The sequence below is a fragment of the Anas platyrhynchos genome, chromosome 1 (genome assembly GCF_047663525.1).
Source record: "Anas platyrhynchos isolate ZD024472 breed Pekin duck chromosome 1, IASCAAS_PekinDuck_T2T, whole genome shotgun sequence".
Taxonomy (NCBI): Eukaryota; Metazoa; Chordata; class Aves; order Anseriformes; family Anatidae; genus Anas; species Anas platyrhynchos.
The window spans coordinates 124,986,342-125,008,914 of NC_092587.1; the positions used below are offsets into that span (position 1 = coordinate 124,986,342).

The window sequence follows — 22,573 nt, forward strand, 5'->3', positions numbered from 1 at the left end:
TAAAAAAATATGACTTAAAAAGGCATCTTTTATTAAGTTCTCTTAGTTTGTCCAGGGCTGGTGGGGTTGTACTGTCCCTACTTTATTACAGCCACCTGGCCCTCTTTCCATGCCATTCTGCTTTTCTGGAAGAAAAGCTTATGTGTGGCTGGGACCCAAAGCTTCATCACAGTCTATAAAAATATAACTCTTGAAGACCTTCTGCTTACATCCTGAAGGCCTACACAGCCAGCCCCCAAATTCTGTTCCCCACCCTCACCGCATAGCACATAAAGCTTCAACACACACACACGCACGCACATACACGCACGCACAGAGTACACCTATGACACTCCTCTACACACGGATTTTTCTAAATAGCAATGCAACCACAAGGGCAATAGGTAAGAAGTACAGATGATTTCGGTGCTGACATATGGCACAGCCTTCTCATATTGCTGGTTTTTGCTTAATAATGTCTGAATAATGTGCTGCCTTATTCACTACTCTGCAAATCGTGTAGTTATTACTGTTACTTGCGTTGTAGAGGCACTGATTCAGGAACGAGTGCTTATCAAGGACCAGACATGGGAGCATCCCATTTGCCTCGAGATCCACCGTTGCTGGAGCAGCGAGCACCAAATGGGTGGCTGGTGGCTTTGGGGGTGTCACCTGGAACCTGTCTCAGTAAAGCTGATGGGAGCTTTCCTGGGCTGCTGAAAGCCAAACCACATCTTTTTCCTTTCTGGAAAATGTGGAAACTGGCTTAGGCTCCTCCATCCCCACCCCAAAATTGTACTGGCAATCGCAGCTACCTTGCATCCTGCATCCAACGCCCTGCCCTGGCAGTTTAGGGAACACCCCAAGTTTCTGACTGAACCCTGTGAGGAGAAGAGCTATCTTCAGGGTTGTGACTGAACACCTCAAAGCTTAGTTTCCGTGGCTGACGTGTCTTCAATTGGTGTGTTTTAGAATGCCAGGGGGCTACGGAACTGCGCAGCAGTAAGTTTTCCATTATCAAAAGCAAATGGCTTTCAAAAAGGACAGCTCTCCTCTGAATAATTTTATCCTGGGACTCAAGGCTGAATGCCTTATCAATGAGTCAATAAGACTGCAATGGGATATGAAAGGAAGGGTTGTGTTTCAGCTTATGAAGAGATACTTTGGTTTCAAAGTGACCAATATCTGCAACATTTCTCTCTCAGCTTCTAAAGGCATTATTTGAATGGACAAGGACCATGAGTCAGGAGAAGTGGTTTTCTTTAGTACAAGACTAACTTCTCCAAGGGCACAGGCATCTGATGTGGCATCTTCCCCATTAACCAGCGCTCTCATTAAACTCTCACCACTCACAAACTGCCACAGCACATACAGTGTAGAGCACTGACGGAAGCACTTGTTCTGACATGCAGAAACAGTTGTTTCCTGCTGTATACTCTTGTATGATCGGATAAAAATTACCCTGTGTGAAGGGGTGTGCAGCTGAACTTTGCGCAAGAAACGGACCTGGGAACAAATTGTGATCCTTATTTCACGCCCCTCTTCTCACTTTCTTTGCAGGAATAAAGAGCACATCACAGAGAGGTCCTGCACAGGCAAGCACAAGGCATACAAAGGAGTGGTCCAGACTGTCAGCGGTTGTTTTCCCATTAAGCCTCTTAAAATCTAAAAAGACAAGGATGTTATTCTCTTCTACAGACCTACTTCCTTACAACAAGATGAACACAGAGCACAAACATACCTTCTTTCATTAAATATCCGTTCTCTGCACTAGGGTGTAGCTAACTGAACCTTTAATTACATCCACTTACTCAGCAAGACTATCAAACTGTTCTTGATTTGTTTAATTCTGAAATGATTAACATATTCAAAAATAGGACCTAACAATCTGTGTGTGCACAGTATATTAAATGTAGATGCTTTTATTACAATCTTCTTTGCCACATAGTTTAAAATAAAATATATCAATACAATCACCATAACAGTCTCAGACAACAAATTAACACCATCCAAACGAGATACAGTAAGATACTCCAAAAGGCAGTATGAGTAGCTGGAAACCTTGGTCCTCTGATTCTTTTGTAGAGCACATTGATTATGGATTTTTCAATATAAATCAGCAAACAAACATCAAAGTTAACAATTTCATACTGCAGATTTCTAAAATGTTTATACCCAGTGTGAATAGCATGTGTCTCCCAAAGAGGTAAAAGGGAATTTTAATCATGTAGAGATTATATCCAGGCCCAGAATATAGTAGATTATTTGTAAACAAGTTTTGGTCTTTCCTGCACAATGGCTCCACAAAGGAGTGCACTTGCAGTAATCAAAATGGCTGGCTACATACACAGAGCAGTTGGCCCCAGAAACAAAGGATCCAACACAAATCACAGTAAGTGGAGAGAGAGAACAGCGGGGAAGTCAACTGGATGCAAACACAAGCCATTCACCACTCCCAGGAGGACACACACTTCAGTGTCAGATGTGTACTTGACAGCTAGCTTGATGTGTACACGTCTCCTCCACGTGTACACCTGGGAGTACAGACAGCAGTGCAGTTGGCATTCCCCAACCACACCAGTCTCCAGGCTGAGAGAGGGGCCTTGGACTAGTGGGTTACAAACACTCTGTGTGCTCTTAGGACAGCCATGGAAGCTTCTTCAAAAGTTATTGACTCCACTCTCTGTGCTAAAGTGCTTTCTTCTGTAATTAGTGGGGACCTAAACTCGTTTAGACTAACCATTTTTCTTTACCTAAGGATCTGCAAGTGGATCAGACAACCCTGACGAGTCTCCTCCAAGGCCTTGTACAAATAGTGGGCAGCTGTCTAATACTGACACACTTCGTAGCTGCACCGGGCAGTAGGTGTTCGTACTCTACAGATACTACCTGCAGGAGGAGAGGTGGGAATGAAGGTTGGACGTGCCTTTTCTGAGCCTTTGAATTTTGTTCTGCAAGCATTATGAAAAAGTGCTGTGTAACTCTGAACCAATAAAAACGCATCTCAGTATTACATATATATACCCTGACATTTAAAAAAGCCTGTTGTGACTACAAAATGTCAGCTACAGAATATATTTACAGATAGTTTTTGATGCTTGTTCCAGGCAAGGGATGGTAAGCACAATTCTTCACCGAATACATAAACCTGACCTAATTTAGATCAGGTCAGTGGGAGTTTAAAACAGATGCCACATGAACAACTCCCGGGGACATAAGCAGAAGCAGAGAGCAGCCAACTGCTACAGCATCCAGCTAGTGCAAAACAGGAACTTTTGCGAATTGAGCACATGAGTATTGTTATCTTTTTTTCTGAAGCTCCCCTTGCTTTATCCATCCTTTGTACAGTATGGCTATGTCACAGAAAGGTGCGAATTACTGGAGTGATCCTTCTTTCTTTGAAGATGTAGTGAGAGATCACACCTGACACGTATAAGCTGCTCCAGCAAACACCCCACTTGCTCTTTTATGGCAAGATCAAGGCTGATTATGGTTAACAGAGAAAACCTTCTTTGTAAGGTAACTTTGTGTTTCCTAAATTTCAAGCTTTTTACTTTAGAGAAAAACAGCCCTGTCTTTCTCGCAATTCCCTTGTGAAAGCATGTTTTTTTCCAGTGCCAGAAACAATTGTGCTGTCTCACACTTACTAAAAGGGCTTTTTTGTAGTACAGACTTACAGCAGGTAAGATTTCTTTGACAGCAAATTTTGACAGTGCATAGTTAATGTTGCTAAAAGAAATAATTTAAAAGGCCAATTTTTATCTTCTTTCTCCTGTTGATCCTCTGATGTGAAGAACTCAAGAATCTTGATATTTTAGTATCTCCGAGGACGGTGACTCCACAGCTTCTCTGGGAAACCTGTTCCAGTGTGCTCTCACCCTCACAGTGATTTATTTTTAAATGTTTAAGCAAAATTTCCTGTATTTCAGCTTGTGCCCATTGCCTCTCATCTTCCCATCAGGCATCACTGAGAAGAGTCTGGTTCCCTCTTCTTTACTCTTTCCCAGGAGATGTATACACACTGACAGTTCATGTCTTTTCACATAGTGGGTATCTGCCATGAGCTCATCTCTGTTACTGACTGCTAATTTTAGTGACTGTTCACATCACCAAAGTTATTATTGCTAGGAAGTTATTTCATGGCAGTGGTCACTCTAAGCTGTGGCAGTAGAATCATGTTTTGTAGGTCTTTTTCTTTTTCCTTAAAATTCTCAAGTCTTTTTTTTTCATTTTTAACTTCAAACTCATGAGAGGAAATAAAAGTGTTAGCTGTTTAGAGTTAAAGCTTGAGCTTTGCCTCTTATATTGCTGCAAAATGTGTTCATCTCTTAAATTTAATTTTTTTCAGAGATACCGAAAACAAGGGATTTCAGAAGTGCATTGATTATGAAATCTTACTCTCTTAAAAAATCTGCTGAGCTAAAAACAGCTTTAAGGATAAATCACTCTTCTACTAGGTGAAGCCAATTAACTTTGTTATAATGGCAAAAATTCCACAAAATGGTGGGAAAAGCGAAGTCTGCAGTGTCAAAAACAATCTTCAGACCAGCTCTACTGGGGACTCCCCCTCTATGCAAATGACACCATCCATTAGGCTGGTATAAAGAGGAAGAGGCAGGCAAGGTATCCAGGAGAGACCCAAGAGTGAGTTTCCTGAGCCTCCTCAGGTCATCAAGAAAAAGTCAGAGCTGCCCTTTTCTCTAAGGAAAATTTGCTTCATGTAGCTGCAAGCCAAAATGCAGTTTCTGTCTATGCAATATCTGTCTATGCCATCTAAGACAAATAAAACTCATCAGCAGAATTCTGATAAAACAACACAGTAGAGTTCCTCTTTGGAGAAGCTGAAACTTCAGCCCCATACAGAAATCAACAGGAAATACAAGTGGTCAGTATTTGTCAGTGCACCTGCCCTACTGGCGTAAGATCTGGCTGAGACATACAAGATGCTGAAATTAGTAAGAATCCCATTCTGAAGGCTAATGAAGCAGAATTTTGAAATGAAAAAAGAAATATCTGGGAGACAAACAATAACATTTTTGTGATCTCTCATCAAAGAAGGTTGCAGAGAATTACATTATGAACAAATTTTGTGCGTTTCTCTGAATTTGGGAAAAAATATTTTATGCTTCCCTGAATATGCCACTTACTAAGCCATACCTATTACTGTTACCACGTTGCTTCATTGATAAGCCTGCCCATAGTGCTCGCTATTGCTAAATGGAAGTGCCCTACACGGTTTGTAAATACACCCACCCATGAAGAACAAACCAGGGTAGTCATCTTTCAGAGTAGGAGCTGCTTTCTCTTTTGTCCTTAAAGAACAATTGTCCTTAGTTAGAAAACAAACAAAGCATCAAGCCTGGCCTTGGAGGTAGAACTACAAACTTCTAATCAGTGCTACTGAAAAAAAAAAAAAAGATACTCTTTTATTAATGATTATGTTTTTGGAAGATTATCAGGGGGGCACCTGTGGACATTAGAAATTAGCAGCCAGTACCTGCAAAAACTGAAACCGTGCAACTGTTCGTAAGACAAGAAACAGGAGCAGTTACCAGTAACATGAATGACACCTCAAGGTCACTTCAGAGTACTTAAATGCCAAACATCTCCAAAGTACTCCTACACACAAGCAGAAATTTGCGTGTAGTTTTAACCCTGCTTAGTTTCGTAGCAGCTGAGATACTGAACACCAGAGTAGGTAACCAGATCTCTCCAGGAAAAGGGAGCATGTAGCCAGCTCCATTGGCACTAAATGCTGTCTTGAAATATATTCTCCAGTTAGTCAAGCATTCCGTTAGCAAATTCACATCTGAAGTCTTTGGCAAGGCAGGAACATTGTACTCTCTTGCCCTGGGTAATTACACAGACTAGGTGAATTTGACAGCCATTTTGATACCTGGTAATATGCGTCAATGCATACTAACTCTGTTTTGTTTTTAAAACTGAGCAAGGCCAGCACATATGTTTGAGAGTGGATATCTGCCTATGCTGGGCGCTATTTCATGAAAGTCAGGTTTCTGTCACAGATCTAAGGCAAATATTACAATTTACAGGAAAGAGATGAGGACATCGATACATTGTGCGTTATTGGAGACATACAGCCTTTATAACACGGTAGCTTTCACTATGATCTCTGGGTTTTCTATGTCCTTTTTGCTTTGGACCATTCTCAGTTCCAGATGGGCTGAGTTTGGTTTGTTTCCTTCTCCAGCTTGTGCTAAAAAGATGACATCAGAATGTCAGTATAAACAGCAGTACAAAAATAAACAAGTTGCATTGTCTGAAACCCCATTATATTTTTTCTCCCCCACCCCCAAGCCCCCTTACTATCCCTGCACAAGACTTCCAAAGTAGAAGATCAGCACCCCTGCTCTGCAGTACCTCTCTCCAGGAGAGAAACACAGCTCTGCTGTCAATTACAAAAAGACAAAGACATGCTTTGGGAACCCTCAATTCCCGTCTGGATCTCCTTAGAAGCTGGCAAATATGGGAACTCAAAGGTGAGAGAATTTGAAAAAAATCATTCTTCGCATGGCCAATACAGCCAACAGACTATTACTAGTTGATAATCCCTTCTCCATGTTAAGCACATGCGTTAAAAGGGAATGTGAGTGAGCTATACTTAAAACAGGATCTCTTTTGCACGTGAAATTCAGTGTTTCCTCAAGCTGTTCCACCACTGCTTTGCAAAGCAGCTAAGCAGTCAGCATAACTTCAGTCCCAGTGTTAAGCTGAACAGTGACATCTTCAGTCTGGTGTTGTCACAAACAGGGTTGGAGGACACAGAACGTGTACTAATAAGACTACCTAGCTCTCCTGTAGATTCCCTAAATCCTCTGGGTGCCTCCACACTGAAGGATACCTTTCTGAGTCAGGAAACTCAGAAAGCTCTGTAAATGTTTCTTCTGATGCAAATCCAAACAGAACACAGGATCAAGGTTTGAATAAATTACCTTTTGCACTCTTAATGGTCCTTTGCAGAACATGTTGCATGGCTGACACAGTCTTTTCGCATGCTACCTGCACATTAACATAATATATCGAGGTTGTAGTAAAATTTCAGCTGCCCAGTTTAATAGCAGTGCTTTTCAAATAATAATATTCAGGCAAACACAACTGGCAAGACACAAACATGGTGACAACAATGTAAAGTAGAGTTTGGACAAGAGGTTTCAGAGTCTCTTAATTCTCCCCAAACAGGTATTAGAAATCATACACCCATATCAAGGACTCAATGTGCATAAGGGAAGGAATTGGGATAGAGTAAATGGTTTTCAGTGCTTATTAAGTGAGGATAAAAATATATTTATTAATGTACATGCAATGCAGCCTCTGTCTCTTTCTCTCTCTCTCTGAACATCTTATTTAGCAAAACTACATAACTGAAATGTGATCATCCGAAGTTGTACAACCTAAAGTCTTGTAGGAAAAGAGAAATTCCGATTGTTTTAAATAATGTAATAGATTACAAATAATAACAAGAGGCAGCCTAAACTTGCAGACAGATGAAAAACTCTCCCATACCTTCAGATTGTTTGGATGCTTATGTGTCCAGGCCAAAAGCATAGCAGCAAACAAGTCTCCTGTTCCAACAAAGACAGCATCCACTTTAGGAGATTCCACTCGAATTCTTTGTGTCATATTGGTACCATCTGCATGAGCTACAATACAGACAGACAGTTAGGTAACAGACCCAGCAACTAATACGACAGCATTTACCATGATTTTAAAATGATAATCACATTTGAATTCCTTTCATGAAAGAGTAAGAGCCCTAAAATTATTCATTTAGACTGCAGCAGCTGCTTGCTCAGGAAACCACATATTTATGGAGACTGCTGAATCCTATGTGGGACATACCCAACCAGAATCTAGAGAGAACCTCTGAGTTTTATGGATTCACGAGAGCAGCTGTACGCAGCAGCAGAGAGTATCTGATCCACTTGCTATACTCAATCACCACTGGAGTGATCAGGCTTACTCCAGCCCCAGCATGTACCAAATACTAAAAAATACCAATTGGTTCTTTGTGGAGTTTGGATGACTTTTTTTCCTTTTGGTCTCAGCAGTCCAGAAGGTTATGCCCAGATTGAGAACACAAAGATGAAGAGAAAACAATATTATTCCACATAACTATGTCCTTTGCATGTAAAAAAATCCTGTGAGAGTCCAAACACACCGTGCATCTTCATGATGATATAGAAGAGGATAGAAAGGAGAAGCAGAAGGCCATTTTACAACCGATCAATCAACAATCCATCAGGGCAGAATAACCTATTAACAGGACAGTGTAATTTTTCATAAAAGCTACTAAACCATCCACAAGTTCTGTTTTATACCACTACTACTTGTCAGGAACACTATCAGGGGCTTTAGCAGCCCTGGTCAATCTCACCTAGGACACACACCCATGCGCCCCCCGCCCACTGGTCCAGGAGCTGCACAGAAGCTCAGGCATGGGCACTAGCATCCTCTCCTGAGCTAGGTTGTAGGTGTACCTGCATCCAGCCCTGCTGTCTTGACTTACCGATTAGTTTTCATAGATTAATCTCTGACCTGACCTGTCTCATCTCTCTTCAGTGATCACTGGACTGTCAATGGGACCTGTCTTGCCATCACCACCCCATTCTTCTCACCTTATTCAGATATGCTGTGGATACCCTCAGCTCCCAGCCTGCCTTCCCTCACGGAGCAGTCCCATTCTTACTGCTCTCTGATATTACTGTAGAAGAAGTTCACTTAGGAAATTAAGCTCTTTCAATGCACTGGAAATGGATCTGATGAAACCACTTCTTCATAAAGCAGAGAACTTGGTTAAAAATATATATATTTTAATGAAGCAGTTTGCAACTTACTTTTTCTGTGGCTTCCCAGGGCAATAAGGTAGTCATTTCCTAGAGGTGCCTGCAGATCTGAGCTTGTGATCACCACAGTCTCTGGTCCCATGGCATGGAGCATGTCCATTACCTTCCCATGTGCAAAAAGGAAGGAATCAGTGACTGCAGTGTGTGTATATTAAACTTTGCATCATTCAGAGTACTTAAGGATTTTTCTCAATCACCTTATTTGGTATCTTTTGTAAAGAGAAAGAACAGTTTCTACTCAGAGAACTCACTTGAATTAGGGGGGGGTAGTTTGAAATAGAGGAATCAAAACAGTCAAATTTAAATGCACACACTTGTTAAAATATCCAGGAATCTGTTTGTATTCTCTTTGGATGCTCCTCTGAAAAGAACACACTGTTTCAGATCTGACCAAAATTTTTGTCTGCATCATGTTTTCATGTATCAAAAGTAGCATCAAAAGAAGAGAACAAATATACAGATACATGCACTCAAGCTGGCATCTTTAAACGCTTATTAGAAATACAATAAATCCAAGCCATGATTTATTTTTTTAGCTAAGACTTTAACAGTTACTAAAAACAAAGAGTTAAAGAGCTAAATCAAAGGCACAAGTGTGTCTGTCTTCATCTTTGTTTCTCGTTGTTTCAAACCCAAAGTGTACACCATCATGTATCTTTGCAGATGTATTTCCTCCCCATGTGTTCATCACTTAAAACCATCAATGTCTTACTTCTGACATCACAATTGGTTGCTACAAAAGTGATTTTGATTTCACAGAAGAAAGAATGTCTTCAGTAATGAGTTTAGCATAAAACACTGATAAAATATTAATTCTCCCGGAAGAGTTTAACTAAAAATCCTCTCAGGCTTGCTATGACTCATGAACAGCTGAATGATAAGGACTTGTATCTGCTGTTTTTTAATTCTCTTATTACTTTTTTTCTTGTCTAAGCCTCTAAGTTTCTTCAGCTGTCAGATCTCTTTGCACAGACGTTGGTTGGGTCTTAAAGAAGCAGCAAGTCCACCAGCATATGCTGACAGAATCATAATGTGAAGTAACATTAAACTCAGTTTCACTTCTCATCCACAGTTCACCAAGGACCTAGTCACTGATATTTCTAGTTGTAGGACTCAGCCCCTTCTACACCAAAAGTAGGTCATATTTAGCTAGATGTTAGAAGACTTTATTGTCATCACTAGTTTTGCAGAAGAAATCAGTGAAAGCTTATCACCATGGAAATAGATGGCAGAAGCCCTACCACCTCCAAAAGGGACAAATTCCAGCATGGATTATTACTTGGAAGGATAGACCTACATATGATATGCAGCTGAAGAGACAGTCATATTAAGACAGAATATCCTGCAAGCAATTGTTTTAAAATGTTTCCATTCCTAAGTACAATTCCATCTCCTTACAGGGGATTTTTAAGAAAAAAACATCATAAAGAAGAGCTAGCACACAGGAGATGGAGAGACTGGCAGATAACTAACATGTAAAATTGTTTATAACATCCAACTCAAGCAGCTGTAATTTGCAAACCTAAAACTAAGAGGTGCTCAGGTAACAGTGTTGTTTTCCAGACTGTGGTCCCACTGGCAAGGACAAGAATAGAAGAACCCAGTTACAGGTAGCAGTTGTTAGTATGAACTAACAACTTTATCCCCCTCTCTCAGCACAGTGGAGTAATGTAAAACTGGGGTGGAAATGAGAAATTAAAAGAGCTCAGATCTTTGGAACTGTTTTCTGCTGTGAAGAGTTGGTAATCTACTGACGTTGCATGATATTGCTGGAGAAAAAAAAAACAATAAACACCAGGGCTGACAGAGCCCAGCTACTCTCCAGGGTGCCACTGCAGCTGCTGTTTGTTTAAAGATTTTGTATTCTTTGAAGTTCAAAATCAAGCTGGAAGAAATAACATCAGTCCTTTATGAAAGCACTTGGCTAGTCAGCAAAACAAAGAGCTCAATTCTTTTTAAGAAACCAATAAAATCATATTTCTATATTGTCCTTCATCGCCAAGCCCTGCAGCTTTTTACATTTCTTCAGTTTGCATAAAAGGGTGAATCCCTTACACCTCCATGCAGTAAACTTGCAGACCATCTATCATCCTGGTAGGATGATGACGGCAGCTGTCAGCACTCTGGATGTGTCCACCTTTCACCAGGAAGGACCTGAAGGCCATCACTCCCAATCCAGTTTCTCATCTATGCACTACTTTTGCAACCCAGGTCTCATGGCCTTTGAGTCAGTTTAAGAAAAAGAAACGAAACACCAGCAAACACTGTCAGGAAGAGATTCAGAGTGTATTCAGCCAATCCATCTAAGTTTCCTAGTAAGCGCTATTCCTTGCAAACTGTCTCGATGGGAGTAAGAAATAGCTGAAACACTCAGCACTGCTGCTGCATGACTAGGATGTGGACGGCAGAGGGAGCGACTTCTGCAGGTTTCTAATGCCCTGGGTCACTTGGGGTTTTTCACCCCAACCACTGAATTTCCACACAGCTGACAGTGCAGTTATTCGTCAGGTGTGCTGCTGCTTGCCTTTTCACTGCAGGAAAACAAACTCAGAGAGATCTGCTCGTTACCTCTGCAGTGCCTTTCTTTGTAGTTCTTTCAGGAAGTTTCTTCAGAAGTCTGACACAAGAACACAAAGTGCTTCACACACTGAGAGCACAAGCTTTACTGACAGATGGATAGCAAGGATAGAGGCTAAAGCAATTTCAAGGTTAAAGACAAATGATAAACACTGCAGGTAGAATTACAGAATGAGATCTTAAACAATCTATCCCTTACCTACTTACCTCTAAAGCATCTTTTTCTGTGTGAATCTTCCTGCCAGTAAGTAACCTGAAAATGAAACACAAATCTTGAAAGAACACATGTACTCCAGGCAACAGCAGCTTTGTTTACTCTTTGAAAGGATGAAAGCTTGGACTGTACAATAGAGGTTTAAACAATCTGGTGCTTACAGATTCTGCTGTACCAGACCACTTTTAAAAGTTATGTGCACAGATACACAGTGCTTCTGAGGCAGGCTTGTATCAGTCCTAACCCATTTCCTATACCCTAAAAGCTGCCTCACAAATGTCTTCTCTCTATCTCCCATGTAGTTGCTCCCTCCCTTTAGGGGGAGAGTCTGTAACACATCATAACAGATTATCTCCTGACTAAAAAGAGTCACACCTATGTAGACGGGGTCAGCATGAGGCATGCAGATTTCAACTCCTAGGAGATACCGCCATGGTGGGATTTCTAAATATAATTTTGGGGCTTTTGAGTCAAATTATTTCAAATTTGACATTCTGACATACAACATGAACTTTTTCACGAATAGGTAAGAATGGGAGAAGGAAATGAGGTATTTTTTCAACCTGCCCTAGATACAGATCTCTAGAGACAGTAAGAAATACTCCCGAAAATGAGAGACTAGAAAAAAAACGAGAATTCTGTTCCTCAAGTAACTCCCTTTTTTTTTTTTTCTGCTTTCAGTATTGAACAACAGGAGGTTTGCTGAGCACTACTTTAAAACAACAGCTAAAAACAAAACCCAACATATACATACATACAGCACTGTACTGAGACAAATGAAAGAACAGCTATCAGTCTGCCCTGTTTTTATCCCTGTGTTTATTTTGTTATAAAAGGAAATTAAGTACTTACTCAGCCTCAAACTGGTTAGGAGTAATTATATCAGCAACAGGTACAACTTTGTCCCTGTAGACTGGGAGGAGGTCCTTGGGCACATACTATGGAAGAAAAGATGGTATTGAATGTTATCAGCAGCCACATCAGATGTGGGAGTACATTTGCTTGTGTTGTACAAACCATCACATACTTTGCTGACTGCAGACCCTGCTCATCAAGTAATGAGGGCCAACACTCCCTTTTCTGCTTTCCTGGTCCATTTCTATCCCATCTTCTTCAGCTAAATACAGCCCTTTAGCAAAGGGAGATTGGCTGTCTAAGTAGGTGACATACACCAAGATGTAGCAGGAGCCTACCAGCCTGTATGCTCTTCAGACTAGAAAGAAAGTTGAAAAGCATCAGCTGTTCTGGCATGTACCGGAGTTCAGATTGGAGTTTGAGTTAAATTGCAGGAGCCACCTCACCTTCTCATGTCCTGTTGTAACTCAATAAAACAAAACCTTTATTAAGGTTCATAGTTTACTAGTGGTTGATACTCTTCATCAGCACCCCATTTTCTAAACCAGGATTAATCCTTCTTTTCACCTATGTTTTAATTTCTCTGTTAGGCTCATAAGCTGTGTTGGGCAGGGTGTACTTATCCATGTTCCCATGTGTTACTATCTCCCATTCCAATTTTATCAGTCGCAGATAAAACCTTATCATGGTGTTGACCATTAGGTCCTACTAGAAGATGCATCATATTGCTACGCAGCTCATTCATGTTTTTATGGTGATGTGATGATGTTACGGGGACTCTGCCTTCAGACAGAAGTTCAAGACTAGATCACATCTAAATCAAACCATTTTAAATAATAATTTTATTACTTTTTATGGCAGGAATGAGCTGGTGGGTTGCATGTTAAATTTTCTCCTCTTCTTCCACCTATCTTGTCTTCCATCCAAAAGACACGGGAAGCTCCATACTTATGACTTCTCCCCAGAGCCAAGGCTTTGCAAGGTGACTCTACAGCTACTAGATCTCTGCCTTGTTAGAAAAAGCTAAGGACAATAAATATTGCAATAATCATAAAATGAAAGAATAAGACCACAAAAGCAATGGCAAATTTATTCCTAACTGCTATGCCACGTGATTTTTTATGAGCAGGTAAACTGTAAAAGGTACAAGGACAAAGAGGAATTCATAGTGCATGACTAGCTTAGGCAGAAGAAAATATAAAATATCATTACTGCTGATCTCTTCTCACATTGCACTTTCACTGCAACTATCTGCTAGTGTTGATTAAAAATGAATGTCTCTTTGTCAGTACGCAGTCTGGAACTGGCACACACGACCTTTCTGTCACTACCACAGCCCAATGCCTAACAGCTGCTGGATCTCACATGAAATAAGTCATCTTCATTTAGGTTCAAGTGGTAGGTCAATTTCTGTGATCGCTGACAATGTGAGCAAGGCTACCTGCCAAAACCGCTATCTTGACAGAAAATGAGAGAACTCCAGTCAGAAATGAAGGGGAAGAGGGGAATATTTTCCTGTGGACAGGGTCCGTATTCTACCTGTTCTCTCAGCAGAGAGTTAAAAATAAATCCTCGAGGTATACAACCATTATGCTCCCCAGATGATAAACTAATGATAAACAGGAACAAATTTAGTTGATGCTGGGATCCAAAGCCACACCGAGGTAAAGTAGCTTAGTCTTTGTGTTTAAAAATTAATAAATTATGCTTACACATTCATATAACAAAAAGATCACTATACAAAGAATCTAAACAAATAAGTACTAACCATGGAGCCTTCTCCATTCCACTTGTCACCCATCACTGGATCACATACTGTAACAGAGAACAAATCTAGCTTTAGAGATGGGGGCAGTCAAACAGACATTGGTGGGGGTAAAAGCTTTAAGTAACAGTAGCAGCTATGTTACAGCATTGTCCCTTGATAGCTCATACACTCACACAGTTCTTGCAGCATACTTATCCAAAACTTCTTAATTGGTGGCTGAAAGAGTAAGGCAGGTGTAAAAGAAAACTTAAACAGATATCAGAGGGTTGTAGTCACCCTCTGCTACCTGCTTCCATGTTGTTACATCTGGAAGCAATGACAATGAGAGGGTCTGATCACTGGGACAGAAGAGGCTTCTGTTATGGAAAATGCACAGAGCCCTCACCTTCACTCCCCAGCCCAAAACTCTGGTGTAGTAATACTACTATGGTGGGAAAGAAACATGGAAGAAGCTAATATTTGTGAAAATAGTCCTATTTTTACTTTAGTGTAAAAATATACATGCAAAATGTTGTGTTGTACACATAAAAAGTACGTGTATTAAAATGAAACAAGAAGAACATCCAGGCCAAAGTACATAAACTTATCCTTGATGTAGTATTAACAGGTTCTGAATCATCTGCAATATTAACAATGTATTCTAAGTGCCCTCAGTTTCAAAGCAAGAACAGAAACAACCTTGGCTTCTACTTCAAAAAGAATACTGTTCACTGTGTTACAAGAGCTTTCAGCAAGATAAAAAAGAAATACAAATCCCAACATATCAAATCAATGTCCAATTGATACTTAAGGAAGTTTCTATGAGCAACAAGAGACATTTGTTTTACGTTTTAAAAGTATTTTCTTTACAGTATGATCTGTTTATTAAACATACTGGATCTTAGAAGCTTAGTTGTGTTCCCATTATCTGACCACTTCCTTCCCGTTCTATACAGTTAGATATTTCTTTCTGTTCATACTCCAATACAGTTTTTAGTTTTCACTTGCTAGTACAGGACTGTGGAGAACCTGCCAATGTAACAGCTTTACTATGGGCTAAAAAGCTATAAAAATCAAGCTCATGGTGATATCTCTGCTATATTTTTCAAGATGAGAACTGTGCTTTATTAATTCTAAGTCCACTATCACACTATGCGGCATTGCACCTTGTAAATCCTGTGAACCATTCTAGATTCCTGCCCACAGGGTTTATTGAACTGAAGATGCCAAGCGCCAACTCTGATTCGCAGCTCTTTATCCCAGTAAATCCCCACTGACTTTGCTACGTTACTCTAAACTCTTGCTCAATTCAAGCCTACGCCGATTGTACTCAAAAGTCCTGAAACACTCAGAGAGTCCGAAATGAAAAGAGGGGAATCTTTGCTCTGAGCATTCCTGGGTAATTTTAGCACGAGTAACCAGAATTAAAAATGTCTTTGAATTATTAAACTTACACATTGCGACTGTTCTTCTGGGATGAAAAAGAAAACATGGCAAGGCTGGATGGGAGTCTATCCCACTTTTGACTGACTTGGAAATCAAGAAGAGGCTTCAGCTATCAGCACTTCCAGCCTATGCCTCGAAATTAAAATCCCAGCTGGCTGCTGCTGTTTGTACAAGACTTCCTTTGATACAATCACTTCTTAACACACACTCTCCTTTGGATGGCATAAAGGCGTAACATCAGAAAGATAAAATCCAACTCCCTCAACACTTAAGCAATGTTGAAATGAAACTTCACTGGAGTCTCAGCTGGTCCCAAGCAGATCTGAGCACAAAATGGTTGTGAAATGCTGGGTAGCATCAGAATGCTTTCATCCTAAAGCATGAAAATGATGGGCATATACAACTATGAAGCAGAAAGAATTACAATTCACATCCTTACCATACACTAGGTTTGAATTCTGTTGCTTCAACTCCTGGACAATATCCACCACCATTGCAAGAAATGATGTGTCCCTTGTATAACCTTTGTGAAAAAAGACACTTTTAAAGTTAATTTTCAATAATGTTTTACTGGTGTATTTATTTGTTTACTTATTTAGCATAGAAATGTTGCATACTTCTCATTTGCATTCTCATACGCATTTGGATCAATGCATATGAAAAGAAAGGCATTTTAGTATTTTATTCAGGAATAATAAGTGGAAGAAAAGTCAAGACAGTCTCCACTATAAACACAACTTTAGAAATCCATTTGCTAAGTACATTATACATGAAGTGCTTATACAACTTCAAAATGTTTGAACATACATACAAAACAGTGAGGCTGTGTTTCCAACGCATTAATGCAAGGAAAATTAGTCTCGAACATTTCAGAGCAATGGCCAATATACTAATAAAATCCCTAATCTTAGGCTTAGTTGTGAGATAAGCTAGACATTTGTTTATTTATTTATTTATTTATTTATTTACATCTCAAGGCCCTAAATACAATGTTAGCTCTACAACATTCTCATTTAATTATCAATTTCCTTAACATTTATCTGTTTTTTTTTTCATTTATATATTTACTTATTGTATTTATTTTACATGTTAATTTCATTTATAACACATTAATTAACAAACTCATTTTCATTTACTCTAGTTCATTTAATCTAGCTAGGTAGCTTCTTCAAACCTTCAGCAGTGCCCATTCTACTAATATATTTAAAAATACATTTTGGAGACTTCTTTTTAGTCTTAAAATTGTTCAATTCTTACATGTTGAGGACAAATGGAAAAAGATTCCAAGATTCTGGGGCAAAATGCTTTGTCTTGTTTCCATTAAATGCTGATTATCATTGAAAAAAGACAAGCAAAGATTTTTGTTTTCAACGACCTGTCACAGTAGACTGGCTTAAAAACCTATAAAGCCATAGTATGAGTAACATTATTGATGGAGGTATTTCAAAAGCATTAAAGAACTGGAGTTTATCTGGCACCCTGAATGCTCTACTCTAAGTGAAACAAATACTGAAAGACCTACAAGTAACTGACAGTCACAAAAGTTAATGAAGTATCATTTTATATAATCACCCTAAAGGTAACCATTTTCATTTCAGCCAAGATACCTACAGTAATTAGACATGCAATTACAGTCAAATCCTAACTGCTGACAAATTAATTTAAGTGTTTGATTAATCATATCCAGGTCACTGGAGGTAGCAAAGTATGGCTGTGCAACATGGTGAATAACTGTTCCGGTTTGAAGAGAAAAATACGTCTTTTGGCCCTGAATGAAGAATGATGATTTTCAAGTTCAGCCGTAACTCAACGCAAAAATAGAGAGGGTTTTATTAGATCATAAGAACTGAATGTCATTTCCACCCATTCCTTCTCTTTGTCTACACTTCTCTGTGTCTATACTTTGTCTATACTGGCTACACTGAACCAGTTTAAACAAACTGGAACAAATCTCTGACCCATCTATACATCTATACCCAAGAGTCCTATTTTATAAGGCATTTAAATATTTTTTTGTCTTCAACATTTTCAAAAGATATGAATTTCTGTTGTTTTTAATCTCTCATATCTGTTTTGGCAGTTTAAGACGCTAACAGGAAAGGAGCTGGGGATCCTTCTAAGAGTTGTAAGTAAAATAAAGAAGGAACATTTCAGCAAAAAGAATATTCAAACATTATTTACCAATGCTGTATAGTAACATCTCCTGAAAACTCCTACAATACAGTGAGCTTTTCCTGGAAATGTCCTCTGAGTGACATCTTTCAAGGAAACAAAGGATGTTCTTTTAGTTTGCAATTACAAAAAACACATTTATGCTGAAATTAATTTCTTAACCTTAGCTCTTTTCTTATTTAGTCTCCTTTACTTTGGAAAGATTCCCTGAAACAGAAGGGAAAATAACCTTTCAGTCATGCCATACCCTTCAAGCCAGAATGACTGCTTTGGGGTTATAATCCATACAGTTAAACTCTCCAGTTTTCCTTTTGTATAAGGAGATTGCTTTCCTACATGTGGAAACTGTGAAATTAATTAAATCTGGCAATTTATTTCTGTTTACCTTTAAAAAGTGACAGTTCACTGCCATTAAAAAAAAAAAAGATCCTGTAATCTAAACCGGACGCATAGCTCTCACTGAGGTGAAACCCCATAATTGATCTACACTAAAGAGGCAGAAATTGGATGAGAAGCAGTCTGTAATAGAAACTTCTGATATAATCTCCCCATTCTATACAACATTCTACAAGAAGCTTTCTTTGCCTATATTTACAACACTTTTCCCTTAGTAGTGCATAAAGTCCTTGTGTCCTCCAAAACTGTATTCACTTGGAGAAGGTAAAAGGAGCTACGTAGCAACAAGAGCAAATCAAAAATACGTGATAGAGAGAAAAACAAAATCCACCCCTCCTTATGCTTTGCTCTGTATCCAAAGCACAATCCCATGAAGACCAAGTAGAAAAAACAAGGGCAGACAACTGCATACAAGTCATTCTGTTATACCAGAGTGCTACTAATGCAAATTTAGGAGAAAGGGTTAAACCCACGTCTTCAGAGTGATTTTAAATACTCTGACATTCCTCATCCTTTTTTTCTGTAGTCACTCCCAAAACATTAACAAAGTCTGTACAAGACTGGCCTGTACAAGTCTGTAAACTATACCAGAGGATCAATTTACCCACCCAATTACAACCTTCTGGCTGGAGAACACTGGCTGTTTCCAACTAGATAACATGAGCAGTTAGGTCTATAATATACAGTTGAAATCACAGGAGGAATCTAAGGAGGAAACATGTAATTGCTTGGTTTGGGATAAGGAGGGATATGGTTTATGTATCTCTACGCTCATTTTACTTTTCATGTGAACTCCAAAGAAAGAAACTCTTCATACCTGTGAGTACATAATCATACTGGTTGACCTTGTTCAGCTTAAGTCCTTCATACAGTTCATGAAGTTCATCTGAATTTAACACCTGACCCTTCCAGTGTGCATAACCTGCAAAAGAAAAGGCAGATCATTTTTCAAGGGCTAGGTTTTCTAATTAGGATCACAGAGACCAAACGTGGAGGAACATCATATGCATCAGAAGGCATTTCTAACTTTCTAGTAAAAGAGTAAAATCTATTTTTGTTATTTTGTATTATTACAGGGAAAAAAACGACAGCAGGATGCCACATTTAATTATCGGCCATAAACTGCACTATGCAGAGCCCAGGTTTCACTCAGAAGAAAACAGGCTTGTAGGTACGGGCTTGTGGGGTCTATCTGAACACAGGTATGCAGCACTTTCATACCTGACATGGCTTTCACTGGCACCTGCATATACCTAATAGAGCAACAACAGCAGAATATCATCATGAGAAGTTCTCTAAATGTACAATTTCGTCTGACAGAGTGCCTTCCAAAAATAGGATGATTTTAATGCTGAGACTGCTGGAAGAGGCAAACGAATATCAGAAAGGCACTAAAAAATGGACAAATAATATCCATACATTCTTGTCCTTGAGGGATCTGTAGGAATTATAAGCAAGTATTTTTGGCTGAGAAGTGGATGGAAGGCAAAGTTATAGGGAGAAACCGAAATGCCTTCAGCAGACAATTGACCAAGCTCCAAGGCAGCCAAATTGTCAATAAGTAAATAAATACATTTCACTGTCAGATGCTAAACATTTATTGAAAAATGTAAATGCATCTTTCACCTGGTCATCAAAGCCTGCCCATCTAGATGGCAGCCACCGCTCCCTTTTATATATAAATGTGCATATATATATATATATAAAGCAATGGCATTTCCTCCAAGACGTTAGATGAGGCACCCAAAATTTAACTCTTCCAATGTTCATAAATTCAGTTTTTGTTGTTGTTGTTTTTTAAAATCCCATCTTTCTATTAAGTTGGATTACAAAAAGTGAAACATTACATTAGTATCTTCTTCCACACCACCATGTGAGTAGACAATGGTATTTCGTTTTAATTCCTGCTCTTGGAGTTAGAAAATTCTGTGACAAAAACTCTTGGCTTTGATTATCACTCTAAACTGTGTCATTAGAGGAACTGCCAAAAGGTGCCTAGAGCCTAGGATAAACACATTTTTCAGTTTTGCTTCTTACAAATGCAAACACACCCACAGCAGGGTGAGCAGATGGATCATTTTGCTCTCCTCGTCTCACAAAGCCCTAGTCCCTAAAACACGACGCTCTGCCAGCTGGTGAAGGGACTGACTCACATCAGCCACGCGGATTCTCTCCTTAGCAAATGTTTTTTAAAAAAAGTCTTTGTGAAGAAAGGGAGAGAGCTCCAAGTACAGGAGGAACCCTTGACTGCAGATGATTCAAGCACTTGGCTTATTTAGGCAACCGTTTGTACTGCCACATCACGGCTTTAGGGAGAAATTATCTGCCCTCTCCTCTTTGCTGAATCTAAATTTCTCTTAGCACTCAAAATCCATTCCACGCTGGGACATGACACGGTCCTTTGTGCTCCACTGTGCCCGTAATTCATCAGCAAAGCTGAGCTTGTTTCCACAGACATGGAAACTCAGTGGGCATATGAGGGGAGAGCAGTTTGCACCCAGAATCAAGGTCAGCCAGCTCGAGCAAGGGCTTCCAAGCATACCTGAAGGTCCTTTTTCACTATCTGGTAACAAGTGCAATATGACCTAAAATGCAATCACACAACAGCTGGAGGAAAAAAAGCCCTACAGGAGAACTCGGGGAAGCCCCAGCTCCTCAGACAGAAGAAAAAAGGCAATGCCTTCACTGGATCTGCGGGGAACTGGGATTTTGCTGGGAGCTGAGATATGTTTGAGAAGAGAGAAACAAAAATCGACACTGACACTGATGTGGAAACCACTCTAAGCCCTTTCCCCGGGGGAATCTTCATATAACATGATGAATAAGGGCAAAACCCCATGACCCTGGTAAGGTCAATGACCCTGACCGTACTCTCCTGGTAGAATTTAGAGCCAAAAAGCAGCTTCTGCAGAGGGGCAGAAGAAAATGCCAGCTGCTCATGATTAAAAACGCTTTCAGTGATGGAAGAATGGACACCTTGGGGTCCCAAAAAGAGGGAGAGGGACTGCTCTGAAAGGGGAAAGGTCTGGGTAAGGTCCAGCAAAAACCCAGACAGATACTGTAAGGTCGAAAATACACTGCATTGCCCTGAACCCAAAGAGACTTAGCAGGGAATGCCAGCTGCAAGCTTCAACATCTTGAAGCGCAGTGGCTTTAGGGAAAACCATCAGATTGGTTGGAAGTAAGGATGACAATGAGGAATCACTGTCCTTCTTGGCAGGACATGAGGGCTTGGCTAGTGATGAGCACATCTGAAGGCCCAGAATTGCAAAGACCTTAAGGAAAATCTGCTTCCTAGAAAAGTTATCCCTATGCCTGCACCCCTAAAATATGCATATTTGGCAAACAGCAAGAGAAAATTGTTAATCTTCTGTTTATCTGTGCACGTGCTGTAACCCCTGTCTGTAGCAGAAGCAGAGTGGCACTTAATACAAAAGTTCAAGGTCTCACAGTATCTGGCTACCTGAGCACAAAAACCACAGCCAAGAAAACTTTAGGATGAGTTTCAAGTTAGTACTTGGCAAAACAACTGCATCCCATTTGGAAACTACGCAGGTGGTTAGGTTGAGCAGCTGGATCAATCTATTAATCTTTTATCTGGGATGTTAAGGTCAGATTTTGGCTTGTACCTTCCACGAAGGATGAACGATGGGTCCTACTTCCTTCAGTCACAAAACCACTAAATAATTCTACTCGGTGCCAGGATAAGAGAGCAGAGAGAAGGCTGCCAGTCACGACACAGCTCTCCAAAACTGCACTTGGCAACACTGCATCTGGCTTCAGCTGACTGCATTAGTTTTCTGGATTAATAAAAATTGTAAACACATAGTTGAACATAAACCATTAAACATCTGTATACCCCTTCTACTTACCTGTATTATAGCCTTTTATTGCAGGTAAATTTTATATACTTGTTTTTAAGCAACTGAGGGAATTAAAAACATGTAAGACATGATGCTTCCTGCCCCTCATCCCTCTAAAATGATAAACTTATTCATTAGTCTCCAAGCAGATGTCTTACTTCACCTGTATCTAAAAGAATAAATAAGAGAAACAGCTCGCACTACACTCAAGATACATTACATACTTTTCTTTCTAACCTTCCTCCAATGCTACTTTTTTTTTTTCCTTTGGAATGTATTTATAAGCTTCTTAATTACTTTCAAAAACAATGAGAAAAAGAACAGACTAAAACTCCCAGGCATACCAGAAGAAAAACCAAACCAAACCAAATAAAACCAGTTAAGCACAGCAAGGCGTGTACGATGTCTTTGTTCTCCAACGTGAAGCATTCTGCTCTGAGGTTTGAGCTCTCCTGTGGTG

The 22,573-nt window shown here is 39.7% G+C and overlaps 1 protein-coding gene across 1 annotated transcript in view; it reads right to left on the reverse strand.

Annotated features, from left to right (window-relative positions):
• Positions 1–1,874: 1,874 nt before the first annotated feature.
• Positions 1,875–22,573, reverse strand: part of PDXK (pyridoxal kinase) — a 45,147-nt gene continuing 24,448 nt past the window's right edge. Inside the window, exons 3-11 of the mRNA XM_027448803.3 lie at positions 19,068–19,172; positions 16,122–16,205; positions 14,258–14,304; positions 12,487–12,572; positions 11,628–11,673; positions 8,835–8,946; positions 7,504–7,640; positions 6,933–6,999; positions 1,875–6,196 (exon numbers count right to left, since the gene is read on the reverse strand). Of these exons, the coding sequence (XP_027304604.1) occupies positions 6,084–6,196; positions 6,933–6,999; positions 7,504–7,640; positions 8,835–8,946; positions 11,628–11,673; positions 12,487–12,572; positions 14,258–14,304; positions 16,122–16,205; positions 19,068–19,172 (797 nt within the window). The 3' untranslated portion in view covers positions 1,875–6,083. The remainder of the gene's footprint in view (positions 6,197–6,932; positions 7,000–7,503; positions 7,641–8,834; positions 8,947–11,627; positions 11,674–12,486; positions 12,573–14,257; positions 14,305–16,121; positions 16,206–19,067; positions 19,173–22,573) is intronic.